The sequence below is a fragment of the Elgaria multicarinata genome, chromosome 10 (assembly GCF_023053635.1).
Source record: "Elgaria multicarinata webbii isolate HBS135686 ecotype San Diego chromosome 10, rElgMul1.1.pri, whole genome shotgun sequence".
In the NCBI taxonomy this organism is placed as follows: Eukaryota; Metazoa; Chordata; class Lepidosauria; order Squamata; family Anguidae; genus Elgaria; species Elgaria multicarinata.
Window position 1 is genome coordinate 52284942 of NC_086180.1, and position 16328 is coordinate 52301269.

A 16328-nucleotide genomic window follows, 5' to 3' on the forward strand; every position below is an offset into this window, starting at 1 on the left:
AAATGAATTTTAAATATTAATTCATAACCTTGTGAAACTGGAAATATTTCATGACACAAAGGTGCAAATTCATGTTACTCAGAAAGTTAATTTAAGAGAGTGCAAATTATTTGCAGTGTTGCTCAATTCAAAAACTACTCAATTCCTACTGAAGTGTTTCCTCCTGCAATACTGCAGTTACTTTTTTTTTTAAGTTTACTTGTTCCATAAGTACTGCCATAGATAACTCTGATAGGTTGGAATAAATAAATATAGTTACAAACAATAAGGAAAGCTGAATGCTTGTAGGCTTCACAGCTATGGAAGAAACGGAAGTACTTACCTGAGAACACAGAGAGAGGAGGTATTAGAAATGCATTGAAAAATATGATTGCATCTTTTTCTTTTTTTAGGAAGAACAGGTTTAGTCCATTCAAAGAATGACTAAAATTATATTATATACTATCTCAAGAGAACACAGGGTAGTATTTTTATAAGCAATCAAGTTCCTGTGGAAGGTTAATTCCCCCTTTTAAAATGACATACCTAAAAGAGCACAACCAGCCCAATCTAAAAAGATTGGGCATATGAGAATGTGTGTTAAATTCATCACCAAGCTTGAAATTGTGCCCCATATTCCAGAGATGTTACATGAACACGCCAGGGAGATATTTCATCATAAAGATATAACAGATATATACAGTCGTAAAGACTGTTGACAAATCTTTTTCAGATAATATGACATACTCAAGGATCATCAAATCATTTACACTAGCATATTTGCATAGACCACTTCTTAGGAGCTTTTAACACCTAGATGCCATTCTTAGGAACCTTAGTAAGGCTAAATTGCACCTTTTGTTGCAATGCCTTTAAGCAATGTGTGGGATGGAATTCTCTAAGCAATCTTGAATGTAAATTTCATTGAACTGAACAGAAAACTTGTGGCTTGAAGTGTGTTTGGGGGATTAAAACATCAGGCTTCTAAGGCTGAAAGCCTTAGGTTGGGAACAGAATAAACATGTAAAGGATTGTACTGTAAATGTACCTTCATATACCCTGTCAGTTATGGGACAATTTACATTATCATCTGTTAACTGGCATGGAACGTGATGGCATGAATGCTTTATGGTGACCACACATCCATCTTGGGGCAGAAAATTAAGCAATGATTTGGGAATGTGTGAAAATATAGAAACAACCATTTTCAGGATACAAAGCATATTTCATGGCATCTCAATATTACATACCTCCATATGCAAATATTATTATCATAAGAAACTGTACCCAATTAAAGCCAAACCACTCATAATTGTATTGCTTCTAAACACTGTAATGATTTAAATTGTTGATCAATACAACACATGCCACTGGAATGATGAAAACACAAATCATACATTCTGTTCCTAAACATTACAACATTTGGGAACAGCATCTGGCCAAAATTTTCTCTAAAAGCACACTACTATCTCCATTGTCATAACCAACATGTGCTGCCATATTCCTTATTTGAGTTAATACTAGGCATGTACAAATCAGTCTATATGTGGTCCTTGTCAATTTATCATGTATTCAAAAAAAACCTCATGAAAATGTGTGTTTATTTTCAAACACAGCTTTCTCTAGTACAATATATTGTGTGTCCCTAATATGCATATTTTTATACATGATTTTTCAGCGAAGAACTGTATCACAAAATTTTGGGAAGTGCAGAGTCCAAAAGATAGCTGTATTCCAACCTGCATCATAGTTGAGGAGGTATAAATTTGATTGGTTTGCTTAAAAATGTGGACCAAATGAAATCCTCCAGAATCCTTAGTTAATACTACATTTTGAGAAAATCAAATAAGAACTGCATACGGACATAGATATGAGCTCACTGTAGGTCTGCTTTCATGATGTTTTCATCTTCCTATTAGAATGAGTACAGGATTCTTTTAAAAGATTCTTCCTGTGTCCAGAAGCCAACTGTGCATAGTACTGATCTGCTGGCCCTTGTGATAATCACAGAGCCACTCCCCTATCCTAAGTTCACTTTTTTAAAAAAGTAACATATTCTTTTCTTTTTTTAAGCACCAAATAAAAGTTTAAGTGGATAGACATCTAGGCAATGGAAACTATTGGATTAGAATCAAAGTTGCACAAGTGGAAAGTCACTGATACAATGGCACACTGGTTTCTTCTTCTATCCCCCTGCAGCATCCTGAACTCCCCAAAAACTTCTCTGCAGAGTCACCAAATAGTGTGCCTCTAAATGAGCAGAGATGCCTCATGTAAGTAGGGGGAATGGGAAAACCCATTGCATGAGAAGCTCAAAGAATTTTGGATCCAACTTTTTTAAAAAAAATAAAACAAACCGTGAAGACTTGTCTAGGCCATGGATCAAATCCATGCTGAATTCAGCCAGATGTATGTGCCAGTAGAATAGAAAAGATGCCAGGGAAAGCAGAACTCAGTGGTGCAGAGCAGAAATGTCTGCACTGACTTCTGTGTAGAGGTAGGTATCTATATGTACACTAAGATGTGTGTACCCATCTGTGTACACACTATACTTGATGCTTCTTGAAAGTTATAATGTCACTGAGTAGGGTTTAAAAGGTTTCATTGGTAAGGGACAATTACAATGACAACAAAGCAGCATATGCTATGTGTGCTGTGTCCTTATTAAGCAATCTGTAAAAGAAACCAAAGCCAGTCCATTTTTATAAACCATCAAGGATAAAAATCCTTTTTCTGAATATGAACCACATGCCATGTATGGATATGGATAGCATTTCCTCTCTCCCCTAATGAGTACAATTACTTTGTGGAATTGTTAAAATAAATAAATCCAAACAGTAAATAGAAACACAGAAAAACACACTAGACAATGTTAAAGCATTTTACAAGCAAAATATTTTACTGCTTTTTCCCAATTGGCAAAGGGTGGGATAAATGTACTGGTTTACATATAGACTGTACATGAGAAAAAACACATTTCATGAAACTGTACTATACATCATTAAAATACTGGAAGCCCATTGTCCTTATGTAGAAATAACCATCAATAATAATATAAAAAACCCTTACACCTGTAGCAATAAATATGTGCGCCTTTTTTTCATGAACACATTATGTATTCTAGAGGCAAAAACACACTGAAATATCAGTGGTTCTGATGCTCTTGTCAAGATCTTTCACTTGTTAATTTAACAACAAACTAAGACTTCATTCTAAACATATTTACTAGAAAGCAAGTCCCAATGTACCCAATTGGACTTTATTCTGAATAAATCTGTTAGAACTTGGGCTGTAAAACAGAATGGGCTTCTCCATTCTGGATTTATGATTGTTTTGAAAGACATCGACATCCTGCACCATCATGTTACTTTTGCATAAGTAATTGATATTATGTATGATAGTTATGCATTAGCAATTGCACCAGAATGTGGATGGGAATGCACATTCAAATGTACAAATATGCATCCCACTGAAAACAATGGAATTTGGGCAAACAATATCTGCCCTCTGGTGTGTATCTTGATGTTTATCAGATTTAGACCAGTGGTCCCTGATCCAATAACTGATAGTTAGTTACTTATTTATGCGTGCTGAAGCCTGCTTCCGCGCGCAGACCTTCTTATCTGGATCGAAGCACTCGTTATGAAGAAGATGGATTTAACAGCTATTATGTGCACTCTTCTTATACCAGCATCATGGAGCTAGTTATACACAATTCTAAATTCAGATTAATATTTTCACCTCCCTTGTTTACCTTTTTACATGCAGATGCACCATTGATCTCCTTGCTTTATAGAAACAGCAATTCTTCCTTCCCTCTTTCTATAACTCTGACTGCAAAGTCTTACAAAACTAAAATGTAGTTTATCTAGGCTGTAATAAAAAAAAGAATATTAAATACCTTTGGTAAAAAATAGATATATTTAACAAGATTAGAAAAGCAAATAGTTATGCTGTTGAAGAGAGTATAAAAATGTACACAATAAAAAATATAAACAAACAAAAATACTTGCAGGCCATAGTGAGAAGAATAAAGGCACTCCTTGGGTTTCAATCTTTTCCTTCTTGCTCACATATACTGACCATTCAGCTTTGCTAAACAACAAGAACATTACTGGAAGAAACCACAGGAAAGTGTCCAGTTTTTTTCCTATTGTATCAGTGAAAAATGAAGTTTAACTCAGAACAAGACAGTCTGTAAGACAATTAACACTTTGATTTAGAATATACAGGAGTTGCTGAGTTGAGTTAAGAGAGAGAGATTCCAGATGTTCTGAACTGTAAGCCAGAAGTAACAGACCAGAAGCAAGACCACCAGAAGAGTCCAGGCTTTGGTTGAGCATTGTCTTTTGCCATACTCCTAAACTTAAATCTTTTAAAATTCAAGGTGAGTGAGAGAGATGATATTATATAGTCGTGAATACTTGGAGGAAAAAATCACATCCCTCATCAATGCCTTCTGTTCATCCTTATGGAGGGGCCTTCAAGTAACAGTGCTGTTACATTGCATACATAATCCCAGTTTGATTTCTTCTTCCCCCCTGCCCAGAATTGTCAATTCTGAAGACTGAAGATTCTCAAAGCAAACAACTGAGATTACAGAAGATTAATGCACAAGCCCCAGAACAGAATCAGCCATGGTTTGAACGTGCTGCAAAAGGAAGAAGCACATTTAGTTCATTTTATCCTTCTGTATTCCCTTTACACACACAATCACACTCCTCATGATGGTCCAAAGGTACATCTGTTAGAGATTTATGCAATCCTCTTACACCACTCCTGGGCTTCAGTTGTAGGATCTGCAAGGGGACAATACAACTATCATTTAAAATTCCATAAAATAAAATAATTTTACATAGACCAAGAAGCAAGCTACTAAACCTACTACAACTAAGGAAGCAGTGCCTGCAGAATTTCATTCTGCAACCATGTGATGATAACCCATGCGCCAGTTGTTCCCCATCTATTAAAAACAGGGCTGCTGGTGATTGTAGCACAGTATGATTATAAAGGTGATATTGCTTTTTGACCACAGAAACAAGCATAATGAATATTTCTGGGGAAAGCTGAAGCTTCCATAGAAAATTAGAATGAGCCCATGGCCTAGGGCCTATCAGGGGGCCCTCTACTAAGAATCTACTGCCTACTGCTGTTGCCACCTATTTTCTCACCCATCCTCTGGCTCAGAGGGGATGAGCAAGCGAGCAGCAAGGAGGAGTAGCAACATCTGTTGCCACCTGCTTACTCACCAGTTCTCTCCCTAGCAAACAGGCAAGCAGCTGGCAGTAATGGAGGTGAGACAGAAAAAGGGCCACTGATGAACATGGGATGCACCCTAAGACCATCTTGCCTGAAGGCCCCCCAAAACCTGGAGTTGTCACTGGCTTAAGCATGTTCAGACTCCCCCACCCCACAATCTGAAGAAGAATTCTTTGTAACGTGAAATCTCAGATGATACAATGTGAACATTGTTTGGTCGAGGTATTCTGCTAGCCTCTAAATTCTATGGCTGCATTTATTTATTTATTTATTTATTTAAAAAGGTTTAAAAAGCATTATACCTCATGGTATTTTTTGGTGACTTTTGTGGGGACACACTGGCACTCACTACAAGAATGCTGACAGCAGGCACAGTTTCCACCACAGCGTTTAACCAGCAGACAAGGTGGCCAAAAAATAGTATCAGTTCTCTTCAGCTCCTCCCGCAGTGACACCGAGTAGTTGCGTGGAGTGCAGCTATACATCCGTACTTCTTCCTTCAGAAGGTTCAAATCTACAGCTGAATAATTTTAAAAAGCAAACAGTTATTATAATTATTCATCAGATTATCTCAGTATAAATATCTGCTAGGAGTGAATGCTATGCAACTACTTTTTAGGAGGTATCAACTCTGTCCATGTCAACAGGCCTCATAGTGGGTTATTGAATTACTGAATTGTCAATATAATGAAGTCTACATGCTGGTAACACCACATTTTTCTAAATTAAGAACCCTAACCAATAAAACCAACATGCCAGAATGCCTGTGGCTGGTATATAAGTAGTTAGACATTATTTGGGGGTAGGGAAACAAAATTAGTTCTGTGCCAAATCCTGCCCCCTATTTTCATGAAAATCTTCTCTCCTTGCAAAAGAGGCATTGTTTTTTCTGCTTCTTTTGCAGGAAAGGGAAGAATTTCAGAGAATGTTCCTCTTGGTGAGGGATAGCATCACCACATATTTTTAAAAAGTGTATTGAGTTGTTTAGGGGTCTTCTTTCTAATATATAACACCTCTGGCACTTGGGGAGCCTGGCAGATCTTCCTAAATGCCTACTGGAGACCATGTGACCTCTCCCTCTCCAATAGGCATTCAGGAAGAATTCCTGGGCTCCTGCCAGGGATGCTTTTTTAAAAAAGTAATTAAAAATAGAAAAATACCCCTCAAAATTTCATACATTTAAAAAGGCATGTCCCCTTCCCTAAGGAGAAAATTCTCTAAAATTCTCACCTCTCCCAGCTTCTTTCACCAGAGTTTTTGTTTCCCCCCGCACCCTCCACAAAATGCCAAAAATTGAATAATTGTATTTTTTGGTACAGCACTAATCAAAATAACGAAAGGCTATTAACTGCAGCTTTTTGGATTAGATAAGAGCTTCCCTTCCCTTTCAAAATGTCCAGGTGAAAGGGAGGCCTGTGGCTTTCACCAAGTGGTATAGGGTTTTGTCTGGGTAATGTAGTTTTAGGGCTACAGCTGGACAGTGACCATACAACAGTAATGAAGACTAGCTGACAGAGGGCTAAGCTATATGATATGTTACAATACATAGCATGCAGCTTAGCCCATCTTTCTTTATAACTTTGAAGTAAGCATATGGGCCCCCAGTCCAGATTGGAATCACCATATGCTGATAGGAAAGGTAAAAACCTTCACCGCTTAGGCATTTGTTCTCCCTAAATTCTCCCCTCTCTGCTAAGAGCTTTTAAAAAATCCCTGTACCCTACATGGGCAGGAAAGCAAATTTAGGAAAATAAGGGCATGTCTAGACCTCCCGGCATTCTGGGAAGTAGTGGGGAGGATCTCGCGGTATTCTGCTCATGAGATCCTCCCCCTCAGTCCACATGCAGCACACAACGTCCCGGGAAGAAGGAGGACGTCGCGCCCACCATTTTTTAAATTTAAGATGAGCGCACGAGCACGCCATCGAAAAGGTAAATTGTTTTTTAAAAAAGATCCCGCTCCTCCCCTCCCACTCCCAATGGGCACAGAGTTCCTCCATGCCCGGTTCCCCGTGTTTACTCGTGAGGAGCCGGGGTGAAGCCGGGATGGCCAACCACACGTCCCGCGGTCTCAGGCCGATCCCAAAACAGTGAGAAAAAATGGGGTAAAAGCCATCCCGGTTATCCCTCCCTGTCCCTGGGAAGCCCTGTGCATCATGTAGATGCACAGGGATGATCCCTGGGCGATCCCTGGGATAAGGCATGGTGTAGACATGCCCAAGGAGGCTGGGAGGTGATAGTTTAAATGTCCCCTACCCATGCACAATGGTCTGGATTAGGACCCCACACACTTACATGGAAGTAAAAAAATAAAAAGGACCTAAGCTACATACTACTTGTTTAACATATTGTGTAGTTTGTGTCTGAATATGACACAATGCCAACATTGCTATCTTTTCGGCGCCAGGTAAAACTTTTCTCTTTTCCCAGGCATTTAGCAATATGTGACAAACTTTGGCTTTGGGGCGGTATACAAATGCAATAAATAATATTAATTTAACTTGGCTTTGATAATATGTTGTGCCCAGTTGTTGTTGTTGGTGGTGGTGGGGTGTTGCATATTTCCTAAATAGTAATAACCGCAAACTTTGAACCAACATACAGATTCTACATAAAATTATTTGGGTTCAGAAAACTAGATTTCATCAACTTGTCAAAGCACAGTAGGATAATGCCATACGCACCTTTCCATAATACATTTTACACGAATAGGCTACCAGCAGTTTCACATAGAGCTTGCATACACAAGCCTTTGAAATGAAAAGTTGTTCCATCCCCCCTTCTTTTCCATATCTATCTTACCCCCAAAATATGCTTTAACACATTGTAGGGCATAAGACTACATGAGAAAATGTCTCTGTGTGTGTGTATTCCTTTAAAATGTTTACTCAACCAAAAGAAAAGGTTATATGGATCTACAAAGTGAGCTGAGCTACAAAACCTATTATAAAGTGAAAATTTAAACACCCTTTGAACTGGGCTCCTATTCATTTATCAAGCTTGACACAGTAGTCAAAGAACTTTTTTTTTTAAATAACAACCTCAGAAAGAACACAGGGTTGTTTGCAGTGGCAAAGTGACTGTATGAATCAGAGCTATTACCTAAATCCAAATCCAACCCAAACAGGGAAATGCTCATACTGGGTGGCGTCAAATAAAAATGTTTCTCACAAACACTAATTATTAAAAACACAAACACTAATGACTAAAACAAAGTGGATATTTAAAAAGTGTGTGGAGCTTTCTGAGTAAAGGCTCATAATTTTGTTGCCATGCGGGATTCTAGCTCTTGCTGCATATTCTATATCATAGCACCGTAGGAAGGAAAGATTTTTTTTTTAATTTTTCTTAGAACTTTCTTATTATCTGTATGCAATTACTTTTCAATGAAGTTGGGGAATTAATATAGGATGCGGTATTAATTTCAAGCGGGAAATGTCTTTTTTTAAAAATAAAGGCCAAGGGCTGCCTCCCACATTAAGAGAAAAACAAGTGACTGATCCTTTCAGAAGCTCAGGGTTATGACTGCCAAGGAGATCTGCAGCCCAACTACCCCCAGTATAGTAAAAAAATAGGGAAATAAAAGCATGTCTTCTTAATAATGAAACATTAATGATTTCAGTAAAAAGTACATCCCAAAAGATAACTTGCTCATTTTAGTGCATCTTGGCCACACCCTTTTGCAAGATGCTTAATGTGAATTTTTAAAATGTTTTTATTATACATTGGTAGGCATTATACATTTAATAAATAAAATTACAAGGAGCCAACTCCTAATCTATGGATTTAGGACATTCTACCTTAGTAACATATAAAGAGACTGAAGCCATGACAGGGAATGTATTTTATAAAATCTATAATTACCACTTGCCTTCATATTATACAAAGCAGGTAATATCTGAAAGAAAATCATATACCTCCAGTCCCAATCCTAATTTTATTCACTTTAAAAGAGAAACAGTTTTCTTTTTAAGACTGGAATAACTCTTTGACCTTAGCATTCAACGTTGTATGGAGCTGGAATTTTACACTGGAAGAGGCAATAATATTCACCAAAACTCTTCAGCATTTCCAATGGATACAAAACTAAGATGTGCACAGACAAATATCAGAATAGCCTTTTCATGTCTCTTTACATTGTTGCCAGCAAAAGAATTGTTACAAATATAGTTATAATATAATGATAAAAAACAATTTATTTAAACATTTTCTTGTCTACCTTTCAGGGCAAAAGTCCTCCCAAAGGTGTATCTTATAAATTAGGATATTGGAAGCCAAAAGGGTATTTTCTATTAAATAATCAACACACTCTGGTTCCCCAAACCATTCCGTTCAGTTAGATTTTCAAAGAAGTCACCATATGATATTAAAAAAAAACCCAATTATGTCATTTCTGTAACCATTCCTTATGTCAACAATTAATAGTATGTCATCTCAACAGGACACATTTTCTGCCCTAGGCTATACTAACTCAGTAATGCAGTCTGAGGGTGGTCCTTTTAAGATGGATGTGGCAATACTTTCATATGTTTATTCAATGGCAATTCTGTATTTGTGTCTAATTAGAATTCTTTTAAAGATTTATTCTGATAACGTTTCCTTCTTTTGGGAAGTTGACGGTGGTGTGGAAAATCATTGTTTTGCTGGAGTTAGTTTCATATAGATGTTAACTAATGTCTGTGCTTCAATAGAAGACATTTTATTTGTATGTGTATACTATACACACACAAAATAGCAATACTCTAATAAGGAAAGAGCTATATGCATATTTAAAAAGATGGTTAACAACACTTAACCACCATGTCTCCAAGTGCAGGGTACTGTAGTTTTTGTGTACATGCTAGAAGCAATAATGTAGTCAGGAAGACAAACATTTACATGGCATCCAATATCTAAAACATAGTTTTGGAAGATTTCACTTAGCTCCCTTCTTGGCAGATAATCACTTGAGGTTTACCAGGATACTAAATTTAAGTTTAAATGCAACTCATAGGAATGCTTACATATTGTCAACGATCATTGAAGGTGATAAGCAGGGACAAGAATATTGTCAGCATCACTATCATTAATAACTAATACATTAAAGCTGCAATCCTATGTACACTTACCTGGCAGTAAGTCCCATTGAACAAAGTGGGAGATACATCTGAGTAGATATTCATAGGATTGCACTGTAAGTATGCAGTAGTGCCCAGCTACTAAAGCAGATTTTGTCTGGAACTAACTTCAAATGGAAGTGAAAGGAAACTCTTTTCCAGTACTGCATGCAGGTAAAGAAACAGGTTTTAACATGAAAACTGAACCCTATTGATTCAATAATGTAATTGCCTATCTTCATGAATGACATGATTATTGTGTTGGATAAGATGGAAGAGCAGCAGTGGAACAATCTGCCCTCAAGGTTTAATACAGCTATGATCCTACTTGCCTCCTTTACCATTCCAAGAAAGAAAATCTTTCACTAGTCAACATACTTTTGATTTATTTTATGTATGTTTAAGAGCATAAGAGCAGCCCTACTGGAACAGGCTAAGAAGCCTTTAGTCCATTCACAGCACAATCCCCTACAGCACAAACACAACACAATCACCTACTCAGAAATAGAACTATTGAATTCAATGCAGCTTACTCCCACCTAAATGGTATAGGATTGCAGTTTAAGATGTATTCTCCATGGATTTGCCCAATCCTTTAAAGCAAACTACTGGGCATCACCCATCACAGATCAGATCAGGAAAGGATCAGGTTTGACAGTTTGAACAAAGAGGAACTATATAAATCAGAGGTCCATTACTTCTAGCTTCCAAAGTATTCATTTTTCAGTCCTCTTTGCCTCTCATAGGTCAATTACATTAAAGGCTATGGATAATTACCACAAGCACTGTCTCTTATTCTGATATTAGGGATGTCAGAGAAATCCGGACCACAATCAAATAAGTTTGGATTCCTATAAATGTAAACTGGGGATTCCAGAGTGGACTGGCTTGTCCCAAGTCCCATGGATTCCATATATTTGCAGAGCAGTTTTTTTTTCCTTTCCAGAATTTTACACAAATTTTATCACAGAAAAATACGTGAAATTAAAAAAAAAAAACCAGCTGAAAATCTGCATTGTCCCCATAGGCTAAATCATGAATACGCACATTTGGGGGGGATTTATTTTGGGGGATCTGCACATTTTTGTAACAATTTTGGTAAACTGGAAAAAATCTCAGCAGACGATGGACCAAAAGGCACTTGACAATCTGCAAAATGTAGACAGAACATATTTTACAAAATCTGTATATCCCTAGCTGATAATGACTCTACAATTTGTAATGAATACATAGAAAAATACTTGACTCCTTCAGCTCTCTCAAGAGATCGAATATTTGTGTGCTAAAACAAAACCTGATAGAGCCAGAAAAAGAGAGAGAGGAAGAAGCTGGTTACCTTTAGATTTTCTCCCATGAACATATGCTTTTCCAAGAAGCTGCCAAGTTGGTCTGTATAGGTCTTCCAAATCTAATTGCCATCTGTCTGGCTCAAGATATCTGATAAGTTCCTCCACAGTACTAAATCCAGCAACAGCATTGTTTAGCAATTCTAATGGTAAAGATGAGGGTGGTAACACTGTTGGGCTGGCAGATTCTGTGTGGCGCTGTAACGAGACAAATTGCATCTTAAATGTATATATAATGATAGTAGTTAAAAACTACTTCTCCATAGCCTGATTTTCACAGAAATGAGAACTGTAAGACAAGGACTTGTACCTTTTCTGTAGTGATGCACATTGTTTAAAATGTGCTCCCACCAGATCACTTTAAACTACCCTCTTCAATCAGCAAACTAAAACTTGTTTTTGCTAGGATATCTTCTGTGGTTGGCTCAGAGTAACTGAACCTGGCGTAAGCAAACATCTTGACATGAGAAGAAATAGTTGCATCTTAATGGGCAGACTATAATTTGTCTCCAAGTTGTATTAGGTCATATAAAATAAAATAAGAATGGATGAAGATAGGTTACTGTATAAAGCAGGGGTGGGTAAGCCCTCCAGATGTTGTTGGACTGCAACTCCCATCATCCCTGACAATTAGCCATACCTGCTGGGACTTGGAGTCCAACATCCAAAGGGTCTCAGGTCACCCAACCATGCTATTTTTTAAAATGCTATAATTTGAAAGGTTTACATTCATACATCCACGGTATCGCCATATTTTAGTGTTCCCAGAAACTCTAGAATGCTAATTCTCTTCTGATCCAGAAGATTCTGAAAGGGCTTCAAGTTAGGAATCAAAAAGGAAAAGAAATTCTTAATGGCAGTGTATTCACAAAATCTAAAATGGCAGAGGATTCACCAAATCTGAAATCCATATACAGATATTCCTACCAGTGACAAAGTATTTGGAGATAGGAGTGAACAAAGAGCTAGTCAGCCAAGTTTGCAGATAGATGATTAAAATCGAAGAAGTAATGCAGACTGGATATATTTATTTATTTATGCCAGATTTCACATGTATGCTGTTAGAGGCTAAAACTGGATGTGATCACTAAGGAAAGAAATATTGCAGTTGTAGTGAAAAGCTCATTGGATGAGTCAACTCAGTCGACTGTGGTGGTGGAAGAGGCAAAGTCAGTCATAGGAAAGAGAGGAAAGGGGTTGAAACATAAAATAGTAGTCAAATGGCATCCTATTTTTGGCAGATGAGGCAGGATGTAATAAAAATATGTCTATAAATTGCCATTTTACTTCTCATATCTTCCATTCAAAAACAAACAAAGCTTCCATATTTCTTATTTTTATATAAAAATGCCATTTACATTTATTTTAATATGGGGAAACAAGTTTAAACACTGGATAGTTCAACATATTTTACCTCAGCCATCGTAGTATATATGAATAGGATAGCATACTAACCCATGCATAAATATGTTAGGCCTTCCACTGCCTTAAAGTGAAGCCAAAAATGACAATTAGTGTTGGATCAAGTGGTATTTCCTGTTCTCTTATTTATACTGTATTTTCCTGCATACATTTGAAGCTATCAAAATATAGTTGGTTTCAGCGCAGAGCAAACCTTTTCCTGCAAGACCTTTGTGCTTTCATTGAGGGCAATAAAATTATGCTCTGAAAGCCTAAAAGGAGCACAAATATTAAAATAAAGATTGTCTTGATTATTTTTACAGGAAAACCCTTCAAAACAAATAAAGATTCTGCTATTAGCAGCTTTTAATAAAACAAGTACATCAGTCATCAATCCACTTATTGTGCAACAGTCATATTTAAGACACTCCCACTATGCTGAAATATATAGTTTAGGAATTGCAACTGAATCATTCTGTATTTCCAAGCCAAAGCAGGAGGTTTGAGCACAATCGGGAACAACAATGAGGTTTGCTGATGCCCAATCATTTTTGCAAAAATCTCAAAGGGAGGAAACCCCCAAAGAGCCCCATAAGGACTCAATGGCATGGAATATTAACAGACTGAGTAATAGAAGAAAAAACTGACAACCAGAAGGGAGAGGCAATGGAATGAAGTGTCTGGAAAGGGAAAATAAAACATATGAATAAAAAAGTCTTGAATGAACCACTTCAATTACCTGGTTCACACATAATGATAACCCATGGTTTAAACAATCTATGGGTTGTCATGCATGAATAGGAGAGAGTCAGTGTGCTGCCTTGCACATGCCGGTCACTTCTGCTTTTCCTCAATAACCTAGGATTGGTTCATTTTGTAGGTTGATGAGTACAATGCATGAACCCAAACCAACGGGTTGTTTATGGCTAAACAACCCAGCTGTTAACCCATGGTTTGTTGCATTCACTCTCTCCCATTCATCCCTGACAACCCCTGGTTTCTTTAACCCATGGGCAGTTGTTATATGTGAACTGCCCCATTGGTCATTTTCCAGTTCACACTTGAAAACTATTTAAAAATATTTCCAGAGGCAAAAGTGAGAATGGCCCACTGTCATCAATGGATAAACGTACTGAATGTAGCTGCGAGTATGCACAAGTGTATTCACCCCCAAAATGGAGAACCCCAACCCCCACCTGCCCCAAACCCAATGAGACCTAAGCATGATCAGTGGGTATGGAATGCTGATTGAGTGTTAGGCCAAAAATAAAGAAAAGGGAGGGGGAAAGACTGATACTTTGCCTAGAGTGGCTGGAATCCTGAACAGAAACACTACACTCTGCAATGTTTTGTTGCAGATTCCCCCTGTATTTTATAATTTTAGAAGCATATTCTACAGTGCCACTGTGCTGGAATATGTTATTTGGGAATTGCAAGTACATACACTTACAAATCAATTTTATCAGCTGAATCTGCATTCAACACCAGGATAAAAATCCCTGGAAAAGCCAGATGTATTAAAGGTAGAAGTTATAGCCACACATTCTCTGTAAAATTGTATCACCTTGATGAGTCACTACTTTATTAAAAGGGCACAGTGAAAAAGGAATGGGAAATGATGATTCAGTCCAAGCAGCATGGCACAACCAATACTCTTTTTTGCTTTTGAGCTGCGACTGACAGTCATTAGTAGTCCCAAGTATATAGCCATTTTTTTAAAGGCAGCCAATTAATGAAAAGTTTGGTAAACAAATGGTCAAAGAACACCTAATTTCCTTGAATGAGTTCAAATCTCCAGGGCCCGATGGACTGCATCCTAGAGTAATGAAGGAGCTAGCGGAAGAACTCTCAGAACCTTTGTCTATTATTTTTGCAAAATCTTGGAAGACGGGTGAGGTGCAGGACGACTGGAGGAGGGCTAACGTTGTCCCTATCTTCAAAAAGGGCAAAAAGGAGGAACCTGGGAACTACAGACCAGTCAGTCTGACATCCATCCCTGGGAAAATTCTGGAGCAGATTATAAAGAAGTCAGTCTGTAAACACTTTGAAATCAATGCAGTGATTGCTAGAAGCCAACATGGATTTGCAGGAACAAATCCTGTCAGACTAATTTGATCTCATTTTTTGATCGGGTAACCTCCCTTGTGGACTGTGGGAATGCTGTGGACGTCATATATCTTGACTTCAGCAAAGCTTTTGACAAAGTGCCCCATGATATTCTGATTAACAAACTAGCTAAAAGTGGGCTAGATGGAACAACTATTAGGTGGATTCACAGTTGGCTACAGAATCAGACTCAAAGAGTACTTATCAATGGAACCTTCTCAAACTGGGAAGAAGCAACGAGTGGGGTACTGCAGGGCTCAGTCCTGGGCCCAGTGTGCTGCAACATTTTTATTAATGATTTGGACGAGGAGGTGCAGGGAACGCTTATCAAATTTGCAGATGACACAAAATTGGGTGGGATAGCTAATACCCTGGAAGGCAGAAACAAACTTCAAAGTGATCTTGATAGGCTGGAGTGCTGGGCTGAAAACAACAGAATGAAATTTAATAGGGATAAATGCCAAGTTCTACATTTAGGAAATAGAAACCAAATGCACAGTTACAAGATGGGGGATACTTGGCTCAGCAATACTACAAACAAGAAGGATCTTGGAATTGTAGATCACAAGCTGAATATGAGCCAACAGTGCAATATGGCTGCAAGAAAGGCCAATGCTATTTTGGGCTGCATTAATAGAAGTGTAGCTTCCAAATCACGTGAGGTACTGCTTCCTCTCTATTCGGCCCTGGTTAGGCCTCATCTAGAGTCCAGTTCTGGGCTCCACAATTCAAGAAGGACGCAGACAAGCTGGAGCATGTTCAGAGGAGGGCAACCAGGATAATCAGGGGTCTGGAAACAAAGCCCTATGAAGAGATACTGAAACAACTGGGCATGTTTAGACTGGAGAAGAGAAGATTGAGGGGAGACATGATAGCACTCTTCAAATACTTAAAAGGTTGTCACACAGAGGAGGGCCAGGATCTCTTCTCAATCCTCCCAGAGTGCAGGACACAGAATAACGGGCTCAAGTTAAAGGAAGCCAGATTCCAGCTGAACATCAGGAAGAACTTCCTGACTGTTAGAGCAGTACGACAATGGAATCAGTTACCTAGGAAGGTTGTGGGCTCTCCCACACTAGAGGCATTCAAGAGGCAGCTGGACAACCATCTGTCAGGTATTGCTTTAGGGTGGATTCCTGCAC

The 16328-nt window shown here is 38.1% G+C and overlaps 1 protein-coding gene across 1 annotated transcript in view; it reads right to left on the reverse strand.

Moving 5' to 3' along the window:
• Window positions 1–2862: 2862 nt before the first annotated feature.
• PDGFC (platelet derived growth factor C) overlaps window positions 2863–16328 on the reverse strand; it is a 121445-nt gene continuing 107979 nt past the window's right edge. Inside the window, exons 4-6 of the mRNA XM_063135760.1 lie at window positions 11670–11877; window positions 5541–5758; window positions 2863–4778 (exon numbers count right to left, since the gene is read on the reverse strand). Of these exons, the coding sequence (XP_062991830.1) occupies window positions 4662–4778; window positions 5541–5758; window positions 11670–11877 (543 nt within the window). The 3' untranslated portion in view covers window positions 2863–4661. The remainder of the gene's footprint in view (window positions 4779–5540; window positions 5759–11669; window positions 11878–16328) is intronic.